This window comes from Xyrauchen texanus, chromosome 14 (genome assembly GCF_025860055.1).
Source record: "Xyrauchen texanus isolate HMW12.3.18 chromosome 14, RBS_HiC_50CHRs, whole genome shotgun sequence".
NCBI lineage: Eukaryota > Metazoa > Chordata > Actinopteri > Cypriniformes > Catostomidae > Xyrauchen > Xyrauchen texanus.
This window is the reverse complement of record NC_068289.1, coordinates 41,399,454-41,412,539: the sequence shown is the minus strand read 5'-3', so window position 1 is coordinate 41,412,539 and position 13,086 is coordinate 41,399,454. Positions and strand designations below refer to the sequence as shown.

At 40.6% G+C, this 13,086-nt stretch overlaps 1 protein-coding gene across 1 annotated transcript in view; it reads left to right on the top strand.

Moving 5' to 3' along the window:
• Positions 1-12,872, top strand: part of fign (fidgetin) — a 72,183-nt gene extending 59,311 nt beyond the window's left edge. Inside the window, exon 2 of the mRNA XM_052143014.1 lies at positions 10,469-12,872. Within this exon, the coding sequence (XP_051998974.1) occupies positions 10,477-12,681 (2,205 nt within the window). The 5' untranslated portion in view covers positions 10,469-10,476 and the 3' untranslated portion in view covers positions 12,682-12,872. The remainder of the gene's footprint in view (positions 1-10,468) is intronic.
• The last annotated feature ends 214 nt before the right edge of the window (positions 12,873-13,086 follow it).

Here is a 13,086-nt window from a genome sequence, read left to right as displayed (position 1 = left end):
CGATCATGAAAACACAATGTTTGCATGAAATTATTTCAACTTTACAAAATCATTTGTTCTACCAAGTTTTTGATTGGTTGCTGTGGTGTTTTTGTACTGTGCCTTGTGTTTTGATTGGTTAGAGTCGGGACAACAACTGTACATAGACATTGCGTTCAAAAACAGCCAGGGCATCACTGAGCGTTAACATCCAGACCAATATGCTCCATCCATCCATCCATCTTCAACCGCTTATCCGAAGTCGGGTCACAGGGGCAGCAGCTCCAGCAGGGGGTCCCAAACTTCCCTATCCCGAGCCACATTAACAGCTCTGACTGGGGGACCCCAAGGCTTTCCCAGGCCAGTGTGGAGATGTAATCTCTCCACCTAGTCCTGGGTCTTCGCCGAGGCCTCCTCCCAGCTGGACGTGCCTGAAACACCTCCCTAGGGAGGCGGCCAGGGGGCATCCTTACCAGATTCCCAAACCACCTCAACTGACTCCTTTCGACGCAAAGGAGCAACTGCATCCAATATGCTGATAAATAAAATCCGCTTATTCCAAAAAATTCAACATATGAGGAAAACCACATTTAAAAGAGATATGAAATCATCGGATTATTCTCTTTTTTTTTTGATAGCAAACGTAAACATCCAATGTGCGCAAGTGTTGTGTGCATAACTAAACTAAGAATGGCGGTAAAGGTGTTTACATATATATATCCAAATGTCTACAGATCCTTAACACAAGTCATATTATCTTACAAAAATGTGCTTCAAGTACATTTGTCTTGTTTAAGTTTATTTTTCTTAAGACGTGGTCATATTTACCCTCACACACAGAAATACACCTCACATACAGCAATTTCAATGGGAATCCGCACGATCGTGAATTTCGCGCAATGGAATTCTGGTGAAGAAGATTTTCCCCTTGTGGATTTTGAGTGGAGTTCGTTTGGTGAAATTTGATGGGTAAATTCGCCTTATTAACCAATAGGAAGTTGCAGTTTGGCTACACTGAATATTCACAATAGAAAAGGATATCATGTTAGCATTGTTTTTTGCTGGTTTCACACACGCACTCAATATCCGTCCACGAGTTCTTCCCCCATGGAATTTCGACGTGCAATGTAAATGTGACCGCGCCTTTAACCACATACTTTTCTTCTTGTTTAAAGCAGAAATCTCACAAAATGTAAACAACTATTTGCCAAAAGGGTGAGAAATTGTTCTTAATTCCAGATATATTCTTTGAAAACGGTTAAATTGATCTTGATTTTAAGAATATTTAGACATTTTTACTATAAAACAATACAAAAACTGATTAAGAGAACTATTTTTCAAACATGATTTGTGCCAATTATTTTTGCAGAGCGGCTGCTGAAACCATGAAACCATAAAAATTCAAGAGACATTTAAAAAGTAAAATTAGTGATGTGAAAGTACAGGGACTTTGATACCAAGTCGATAAAAAAATAACGATGTAACGATGCTAGTGTTTCTGCTGTACAAGCGTGCAGTATTATTGACACACAACTGCTTTAAAATGCTCATTATGAGCACGTGATCGCTTACTCCTTACAATGAAATGGACAATTAATCAAATTAAAATCGTGACATGTCCTAGTGTGATTTATTAAACCACTTAAGGCTGCAATCTTAGTGTGGGAGAGATGTGTGCTTTGAATGAATCTATAAATCCAGACACTGGATATGAATCCCGAGGTTGAGACAGGGAAACAAATAGAATAATGTTAGCGTAAATGCCATTCAATTGGACGCAGAGGTATAGATCATGATAGATGTTTCTGGTTCTGGCTGACCTAACTAAAGCAGCCTAATTGTGAGATTTTGATATTCTAGGACCTATTAACAGACCATTGCGAAATTCGAGAGACAGAAAGTAAAATGGTATATTTTCCTATTGAACCTGTTTCATGGAAATATAAATACATTTCAATGTTTTATATGAAGGATAATTTAGTTTTACAAGGAATTTTGGTGCTATGTTCAATGTAAAACCTGGGCTCTGAAGCAAAACCAGTTAAAAACCACTGCTCTAGGTGCTTTTAAAAAAAAAAAATTGAGCACCTCTCCACCACCTCATCGCTTCCTTTCAGTCGCACAGTAATGAATTGAGAATGGTGCGAGCGGCTGTCCAATTTACGCACTGGGAAATTGGACAGAGTGCAAGCTTGCCTCTGTTTGCTTAAAATCGGCCGAGGCTAGCCAGATTAATAGATTCGAAAAAGGTCAGCCTCTCTGTCTCATTGGCTATGATCACAGTGTCTGAAATTACACACTACAGTGTATCGCAGCTCTCTCGCTGTCTCCCCTACCCAACCCAAACCCGTTGTGTTGATCACTCTTCGAACTAACAGGGCCATTAGATGAGCACTGGTGATCGGAAATTACTCAGGTTTGTTGGAGAAGCTACAGCTTGTAATAGATGAGAAAGTATGGTGTATCTTCAAGGATAAAATTGGCACTTTTGAAATTTTGCTTGTTTTGGTCATTGTTTGGTTACATTTTTGCAGTAGTGAAGTATGTGCATAGTAATGTGTAAATCTGTGGTTTTCTGTTTTTGCATCAGAACCCAGATTTTACATTGGATATCAAGTGGTGACCCAACTAGAGATGCACACGGAACCATTTGCAATATTCTGATAACCTAGAGGGTTAACAAATAGTAATTCGTCGGGAGTTGGAAATAAAGTAATTTTATTGCAATGGATATGCATCAAACACTACTTAAAATAAAAGGAAATGAAGTTCAAAGTGAGCTATAAGCACAACACATAGAGCTTCAAATGATAAAATCACTTAGAAGTCAAACAAAATCAATCAAGCCATCACTGCATGCAACCAAAGTCTTTCTACACTGTAAATAAATACAGAAATAATGGCAGCTGTGGTTGCTAGAAATTCACCGTAAAAAAATACGGTAACCACGTTTCAGGCTTTACGGTCTGTATATATTAAGGTGCATTACTGTCATTTATGTTATTAAATAAAAAACGTGATATATTATAACCTTCTGAACTGTAAAAATCTGCTTTTCACTTTATAGTGTATTTTTAATCGCCGTAGTACTTACAGAAGAGCGCATGATGACATGAAGTCAATAATGGCTCTTCCACAAATGGTTTAGCATTTAACTTGTGGACTTATTGTCTGCAAACCTGAGCAAAAGGAAAAAAAAAAAAAACATTGGCTTACCGTTTTTCAAGTGCTGAAACTTTGTCGGGTGAATAACAATCTTAAATCATGTGTAACCGTCACATGAAGTCTTCTTTGCAAACTGATCGTCTTCAGAACGTCATATTTTTGCAATAACTGCGAGGAAAAAAATAAAAAACGCAAACGCAAGTGTCTCTAGATGTTTATAAACATTTAAGTTCTTCTTAACTTGAAACTGTGTCTATGCTCAACAACAGCCAAAAACGTCCATGCATGCGTTTAGATAAAAACAATTGAAATGTAATTGAAAAACTGCATGCAAAAACACGTGTGAACAGCCCCTAACTCACCCAATACCTGAGAAACTGACCAGCCCATATGCCAACGGTTTGTCTGATCCTGTAGGGCTCGGGTCGAATGGTGATTTTGGTATTGCAATATAGGTGATTCAACATTTAAATGATTAACAACTGTCCATGCACATCCCTAGACCAACACAGTACTGAGCATATAGTACTGTATGTCCCTGAATGCAAACTTTTAATTTTGTTAATATTACAATTAACTACGAAAGCCTAACAACATGCTAAATTTATTTGTATTTATTTTTATGTCTATAATAATAATAATAACTTTTTATATAGCCGCTTTTAGCAATTTAGCACAACATAAAATCAAAACGTACTAAGTATGCCTTAATAACGTTTACAAAACATTGGTTGTGTTAAGTGGTAATGTCTCTTGAATTTCAATGGTTTCATAAATTATGGTCGGCATAGATCGTGTTTATCCTATGTGGAAGTTATACCTATATTTAATGTATTATTTACATTAATGTAGAGTTGTATTTTTGTTTAGTTTTTATAGTTATGTTCATGGTTTTTGAGGGAGTGTCGTGTCATGCAACATGTCCATGTTGACATTTGGCTAATTTGTCTAGCTTCTACTAAATGACAGATAAATATGCACTAAAATATCATTGATAATTGGTTGCACTTTGTCCTTAATCCTATTTATTTTACTGTCTCAACTATGCAAGATTATATGGTTAGTTGCATTTTATAATTTGCATTTAGCATTGTTTTTTCCATGCTGTCCGCATCCCGGCCACGGGCTTTCTTGGCCACGACTCAACAGTTTAGAACCAGTGATCTTGTCCGCAAAGTTCTTTTGGTAAACGACCACATTAGCATCGGCTCATAAAGTCAATGCGCTTTCACAATATCTCTTGTAATGAAGTCCAGCTTGCGATCAATCTGTCCTGCCTGCTTTTGTTTGGCATCTCACCCAAATGGATGACAATGGTCAGTGTAATCTAAGATATTCCAGGCGTAAAGGAGACCTGCAGACAGTGGTAAATTAACAAAGGGGGTTTTACAAGAAGTCAATCAGGGAAAAGGGAGCTTTAGGAACCTAGATTGTCTACAAACATCTTTGTAATACAATACAAGTAATTGTATGACAATTCTGATTACATGGAGAGATGAATTTCTACCTGTTAGGACTCAATTAGTATTTTAACAAAAGACATTTGCTCAGTTCCAAAACCTAATGAGCTGCCTTGCTGTCTTCGGCCTTCTAAGGGGCTTTTCACACAGAACATGTTTTTGTTACATTGGTTGACCGATGTCTTTGATCGTTGAACTGCGTCTTGTGCAGCAGCACCATGTTTTTTTTTTTAGATGTCGTATCAAGTTAAAATTATTCAGCTTTAAAAATGCATCTCGAGACACCTGCATTCTGTTCTATTCGTTGAGTCCAGCTTTTGTTTTTTGGCGAAGAACATGTTCGGTCTCAATGGCCCCTAAGGCAGTTTTCTTAATGACATGGAACATTTAAAGTGACCCAAATGAAACGCTCTACATAGACAAGAAACTCTGATCGTCATTCAATTACCACAACTTGGCAAATTGAGTTTTGGGTTGGCAAACAATGCATTACTCTACAGTAAGTATAATATAAACAATATTGGCAAATGATATTGGAAAGTAGGCAGCTCACTAGGTTTTGGAAAGTAGCCATTTGTGTTTTTACTGCCTGTCAAAGACTAAAATATCAATAGAGGAGGTCCAGGATGTAAAACAATACCAGAATAGCAAGAAATACTCATTGATTAGAGGTTGTGCTAGATTGTGATTAATCAGTCTGTCACTGCTTGAAACCCATGTTCTATTGTACACCATTTAAGCTGTTTTGAAATGCAAGAACGCTCCTGTTTGAATGGCCCTTTAGGAACTATGACACAAGATGGTAAACTAGGGTATATTGGTTTAAGAACATCATTGCTGATCAAAGTGCTAGTCGACATCTTTCCCAAGAAGTTAGCGAGCCCACCGAAGACCGATTAGAGAGGCCTGAGTGACATTTTTATACCTCTAGTAGCGATAAGATGCCCATTTTATGTTATTTATGCTTTAGTCCCGGTGCTAACTGAAACTTGAACACAGTGTGAAGTGGAAGCATTGATTTAGTGGAGTATAAACTCTGACTACACATGATTAATCTTGTGCTTTTTCTCTCTCGCTCTGCCTCCCATTTTTATCCTCCTCCGTAGTTCGCTTTTACACTCAATTATTTTTTTCCAAGTCTCTTTCTCACATGGTGCCACTGTACAAAGCACCCAATTTATGTTGAAACAAGCTATACTGTTGGATCTACAGGGCTATATCTATCTAAAGGTTCAAATGAAGCATACTTCATAAAAATAGAAGCAATTTATAAATATTGACACATACATAAGGTGGATACTGAACGTGTTAAGAGCAACTGGTGCAATTCCCTTGTAAAATAAATCCTTCATGTCTCATTTCTGAAGGCTTTAATCCATATGAGAAGGGTTTTATTTTTGTAATGGCTCGAGGATAATGACGAGAAGTGAATTTGTCCTTTTTGTTCGAGTGTAGTGTGTTTCATAAAAACCATCAAACCGCGAGACAAGACCATTGTTTGAAGTCTCTTGTGTGCGCAGCAGCGAATTTCAACCTCTTGAAATGTCTTACTTTGTTGTAGAGCAAGTTAACACCCACATTCCTGTGAGAGAAACGATATATAAATATATATATTCCAAAGTGGAAGACGAAAGAAGAGTAATAAATGTATTAAGAAGTGGATGTACAGAGGCAGGGAGAAAACTGGACCTCTGAATTCCCAAGGTAATATTCCCAAGCACTACAGCCAAACGGTTTATGCCCAGTATAGAAATAGAAAGCTTGTCCTTGGATGACGGCAAATGTGCGTCCTATATTTACTAGGTTTTTAATGGGCATAAATCAACTTAAAGGGGAAAATAAATATGATTGTGATTGGTTTAGCTCTCAGTGCTTACACTATTCTTTAGGAGTAATTCAGGATATTTGAGAAATAAATGCAGAGTGGGAATTTATCAATTGAGTATTAATTGGATTGCAAGATTTGGGTGTTTTAGGGCTGGGCGATATGGTCAAAAATATTATTACGATATCGATATTTATCAAGATATGCATTCACATTTGCACATTTTGCTTGTCTGTATGGGGGCATAGAAGCCCTTGTGACTGAGGAATGATATTGTATGGGGGTTCTGGTGTATCCCCTGAGAGAACATTTTGAAAATGTAAAAGTCAGAATTTTTTTATTTTCAATAAAGTAAGAAAGACTAGGCTACAAACTAGTAATTTCATTGTTGCCGCTGTGGCTCAGGTGGTAGAGCGGGTCGGCTGCCAATCGCAGGGTTGGCGGTTCGATTCCCGGCCACATGACTCCACATGCTGAAGCGTCCTTGGGCAAGACACTGAACCCCAAGTTGCTCCCAATGACAGCTCTGACGTCACTGATGTATGAGTGTGTGTGAATGGGTGATTGGGACACAGTGCAAACCGCTTTGGAACCGCGTTAACGTATGCAGCACCTCATGTCTACTCAAATGCAGGGAAAAGAGGGGACAGGGCATAAATGAAGCGTGTTCGGTACTGGAGTAAAATATTCAAGAAAACCGTGCAGAAAAATCTGATCTGGTGTACACCGCACTGTTGTTATGTCGCGCTGCTCACTAGAGACGATGAGAGGGTGCAACTGTCGTCATGATGCGTTTTGGTCCAGATCCGGACCACGGTGACTGCCGTAGCCTAATCGCTAACAAGTCAGCTAACGTTAGCACCTTCATAAAGTCTGAGAAAGCCAAACTGCTTGTGTTTTTAGAGAGAGACGCCTGATTGTCTATATGTAGAACATAAATATAGAAAATTACTGAAGAGCTTATCATCGATATCGTGGATTTAGGGTGTTATATAACAGAATGAAGTCAGGTGGTTGGAGGGGGGAGGGGTTGAAAGAGTGATTTGTGATGTCATACATAAAGATAAGTTGTTTCAGAGGCGGAGCAGATAATTACATTTTAGTAAAAGATTCCAAAGCATTTTCTTGGGGGGACTGGAATTGGAGAAAGTACTTTAACATCCAAAAAAATGATTGGGTGTTAGAAGTCACATTGCGCCCAAATACTTTTTTACTTTAGCACAGAAATGTTCACCCTCAAGTGCTGTCAGAATTTGGTTAAGTTGTGGAAATCAAATATATTATTATAGTTATATTTATTGCAAACAAGTCCTAAACATAGGCGTTACGTTCCTGATCAGTTGATAGTAGTGCTAGAACTGACTTCTGTCTGGCTTTGCCAGGCTGGTTTTATCCATGCGATTATTAATGGGCTCGCTGGCATGTCTGCCATGTTCTTGCCAGATTTCTTTGTCTTGAGCCTTTCTTAGTCATTAACTCGCCGGCCTGACAGCCTTGCCAGCTAAAGCAGCGATCCCTTTGACTAAAACCTTGTAAATTAACACAATTAGCTCAGCATCATCCTGCTAATTAGCGCGTGTGCGTGCGTCCGTGTGTGTGTGGGGGGGGGCTGCTGGGGGATTCAGGCGAGGGAAAACCACATGCCTGTCCTTTATTTTGGGGAAAAAAAAGTGCTTTGATAAACACACACAGAACTGATACTTGGCGGGGGTATCAAAGGGGATTTATTTATAGAGAAGTAGTCGCTAGACATGGAAAATTCTAGATGTATGGCATGAATGCAGCTAGAGCTGACCGATATGTGAAATATTCACAATATATTTGTGGCAATTTTACATGATGATTTGAATGTTGTTTTTGGCCATTTACTGTAGTTTTCAACATCAAAAAAATGTTGACTAGTTTTGCAATTTCTTCTGTCTCTGATTTAAGCTTTAATAGCACAAATATTTGGTAAGTTCAATTAATTTCCATGTTTTTTTTTTTCAATCCGTCCATTTATTTAAATTAATTGAAAACTGATTTTGTGTTGTTTCCATCATAATTCCAAAATCTTCATGAGAGCTTAATTTAGTCATTTTTCATACATTTCATTCAAAGTGTTTTAATAAAAATATATGTAGGTGTATATGGCTATCTATTGTGATATTGATGCGGATAAATGAAAATGGCTAAATTGCATTAGTCCTTGTGCTATTTTAGTGAAAAATAGTGTTAGAAATATCCTTTAACTATTTTTAAATAATCTGTATTTTACTTGTATTAAAAAAATTTTAAGTGGTTGCTTGGCTACAATTATGGCTCAGACCAAATAGAGTGGTAGCTAGACACTTATCATCAAAGGCTTAAAAATATAAAGATAAAAAATATTTTGTTTTTCGGCTATATTTCCCAGTCCTTTTAGAATTTTTTGTGGGGTCTAATCCAAGTTTTAACTATTGTGTATTCTCACCGATAAAGGATTTCTTTTATTTATGATGCACATACAACAGGGAGTAATTATCTGTGTTATTCATGCCTTGAGAGGTGTGATTAGGTTTTTAAATGCTTGTTTGCTTAAGGCTGACATTCAGTAAAGGAAAAGGTTCTGTCAGTGGGTAATATTAGGGGATAGAGAGATCAAGGAATAGGTTTGCAATGGGATATGCACTAAAAGCTTATAAACAGCAACGTTTTCTGTGACATGTTCTTTGTGTGTGAATAGTGTTTGTGAGTGCTAAGGCGCAGTAAGCTCGGATAAGCCCAAGTGTGTGTGTTGGTACAATAACATGCCGGTTGGACACTGCAGCCGAGCGCTGTTGTCATCAGAAGTCTATCTTCAGATGGCGAGAGTGTGCGCGAGACCACCCCCGTCATCCTGTTGGCTCTCGAGTAAATGTCTCTTTGATAATCCCATGCTGTGTCTAAGATGACAGCGTACGTAACTGCTTGTGTTTGCAGATGGAGTTTGGGATTAAACTTGATGGTGGCTTTTGAGCCCTGGAGGCATTAAAAGACAGTGGATGCGGAGAGAATAGACAGTGAGAATGAGAGGGAGAACCCAGAGTGTCAGAGTAAAAGGAAGAGGGAAAACTAAAGGGAGGCAGGCATGTTTTTTCCACTGTTCCAGTTCCCAGTGCTCCGGGAGGCGGGCGGCAGACAGAAAGCTGTTGTAATTCATGCCGTGCTGTGAGTTTGTGTGATGAAAGCAGCGGAGCGCTGCCTGGGAGATTGCTTTGCTGCACTCCTCCAAGCAGATTTGAAACTGTCTGGGACTGCTTTAGATGAGAGTTGGATTATAGAGTGACCTGCGATGTCTGTGTCACTCGGCTGTGTGCAGGGTGCATTATACTGTGCTAACCAGGTGTTGGAGGCCCAAATCTGCACCATTCCTGCAATACCGACTGTCAGCAGTACCTGCGATATGAAGACAGGGCTTGTGGAGAGGTGAATAGTGGGAAATGGAAAGTAATATATTATTGCTGTTGTTTTGTTTATTTCCCTTTTCAATAGAAATTGGTTCATTTATCATTGATTTTTAAAGTGTCAAAAAATAGTAAATAAGATGTATACATAATGGTGAATTTAAATAAACACTTATTTACACAGTAGCTGCCTCAGAATATACAAAATGAATTGAAATATGCACTTTCCATTTGAAAAAGCTGTAGATTGTGGGACTGATACACAATCTGCTGCAGTTATGGGCCAATGCCAATAATCTAAAAAGGACAAATATCTACTGATCACATTCATGTAAAACCTGGAAATATTGTGGAACTTAAATAGTTTTTCAGGCCTTTCCTGAAGAAATTATGAAAATGAAAATATTCCCTAAAGTCTCAGAAAAAATTTGTATTCTTTCTATAAAGTTCTAAACATGTTTTACTCTTAAATATTTCATCAGCTAAATATTGAATGTTAAAACTTGCTTACAATTTAAAAATCCATTTACAGTACAACTGGATCCCGATAACTGAAAAGGCCATTGAAATGTCACAGAGATTCATTGGTCAAAAACTGTGGGAAATGACACCTTTTTCTGTGTTTGTTTGTTTAGGCTTAAAGATGCAGTGGACCCAAGAGCATGCGCAGTGGGCCGAGCAACATTTTGACATCTCATCCACTACACGTTCCCCCGCACATAACGCAGAAGCATACCGCGGACACCTGCAGCGGACCTACCAGTATGCTTGGGCCAATGACGATATATCTGCCCTGACGGCCTCCAATCTTCTGAAGAAGTATGCTGAGAAGTATTCTGGTATCCTGGAAGGTCCCAGCGAGCGGGCACTCCTTTGTTCATACTCTGAGAGTGCTCAAGGACTCTTGAATGGACACAAGTCGGAGAGTGAAGCTTGGCAGGAGGGGATCTACCCAATGAGCTGTTCAGCAGATGTGGTGTCTGCAAGTAAAACTGGCATGACGCCTACCCTGCCTCCACCAGATGTGACTGCAAGTGTTGGCAGCTCCACAGGAGTGGCGAGTAGCCTGACCAAGCCCAGCTACTCCAGCAGTAACTGTGTAAATCATACCCCTGGTACACTCCACTCTGGAATCCCATCTCAGGAATTTGCTAGCAGTTATAGCGGCTCATACTTGCATTCCACTTACAGCGGCGGACAGAGCACGCCAGCACTCCCATCCCCACACCCCTCACCTTTGCACAGCGCTGGGCTTCTTCAGCCTCCGCCTCCAACCCTGGTGCCCAGCTATAATGCAAGTTCCCCGAATCTATCCAGTTACAACTACCCTCCAGCAGGCTATCCCTCACAGACTGCAGTTGCCCCAGGCTACAGCCCAGGTGGAGCACCCCCACCTTCAGCTTACTTGCCCTCAGGCATTGCCGCCCCCACTCCCCTACCCCCTTCAACCCTCCCCGGGTACTCTTACCAATCCCACAGCCATGCACCAATTGCACCGACACCTTTAAATGGCTGCTCAGCCAACACACTGAAAAGAAAAGCATTCTACATGACGGGCCAGGGAGATATGGAATCCAGTTATGGAAATTTCAACTATAGCCAGCAACGTTCTGCCCAAAGCCCATTGTACAGAATGCCAGACAACAGTCTTGTTGACTCAACCAGAGGGAATGGATTTGACCGGAATGCTGACACATCATCGTTGGCGTTCAAGCCCACAAAGCAGTCAATGCCTTCGGATCAACAGCGAAAGTTCAGCAGCCAATCTGGCAGGGCGCTGACCCCTCCTTCTTACGGATCCTCCAAAGGCTCCTTAGGATCCCTTCGATCAGGCGAGTCCTTTGGGAAGTTTGGCTCCCCCGTTTTGAATGACCATGGTGATGACAACAGACAGCATTTCTCCCACTCCATTGGCACAGCACCTTCGTCCAGCCACCCCGCTGAGGAACAGTTGAAAAACAGCGACGCAAGTTTGGTCGATATGGTCACCACTGAGATTCTGCAGCAGACGCCTCCTGTGGACTGGAGTGATATTGCTGGACTAGAGATGGCAAAGGCCACTATAAAAGATGAGGTCCTGTGGCCTATCCTGAGGCCAGACTTGTTGAGTGGAATGGCCGCATTACCTCGCAGCATCCTTCTCTTTGGACCTCAGGGCACAGGACGGACTCTGCTTGGCCGTTGTATGGCCAGTCAGCTTGGCGCTGCTTTCCTCCTCCTTAGTGGCTCCGCATTGGTAACAAAATGGCTAGGCGAGGGTGAGAAGATTGTTCAGGCCTCATTCCTGGTCGCTCGCTGCCGGCAACCCTCTGTGGTTTTCATTAGCGATGTAGATCTGCTGTTGTCTGCCCAGTTGAGCGAAGAAAGTCCTGTTAACCGAATCAAGAGTGAGCTGTTCCTTCAACTCGATGGAGTTCTTAGCTCACCAGAGGAACATGTTATAGTGGTATGTTCCACCAGCAAACCGGAAGAGATTGACGAATCTCTACGAAGGTACTTTGTAAAGCGCTTGCTTGTTCCATTACCGGATGCCACTGCACGACACCAGATAATCAGCCAGCTCCTCTCACAGCACAACTACTGCCTCAGCGACAAGGAGGTTGCACTGCTCGTTCAGCGAACAGACGGTTTCTCTGGCCTGGATGTGGTCCGACTTTGCCAGGAGGCCATGGTTGGTACTCTCCACGGCATGTCGGGCGCAGACATTTCAGGAATGATGCCAGGTCAGATGAGACCGGTGTCATACCAAGACTTTGAGAATGTGTTTTGCAAAATTCAGCCAAGCATATCGCAGAAACAACTTGATACATACACTGAATGGAATAAGATGTTCGGGTGTAGTCAGTAAAAGTTAGGAAACTGAAAAATCTGTGGGGTGACCTCCCCTGCTCAATAGAGGGGATACAATTCAAAATTCTTTGGGTGACACATGCAGTTATAAAGTGTGGTTATTGCAAATGTATATGACCCCCTAAAGAACAACCCGAAGGACTGTAGATCTGAATGATGCATGGCTGTACTGAAGTCAAGGTCTGGCCCTTTGCACATGATCCAGACAGAGAAATACAGATTTTTTTTGGGGGGTCAAAACTGCAGAAGCAGAGCTCCACTTACCGAGAAACTCTTCAGAGAGGACAAACTCCTTTTGTGTGTAAATATCATTCTGCTGTTTTTGAGATTCTGTTGCTATGAAGTGCCTGAAGTGGTGCTTTCTTGTTTTTATTTGGATTTGTTTGCCTCACCATCTACACTG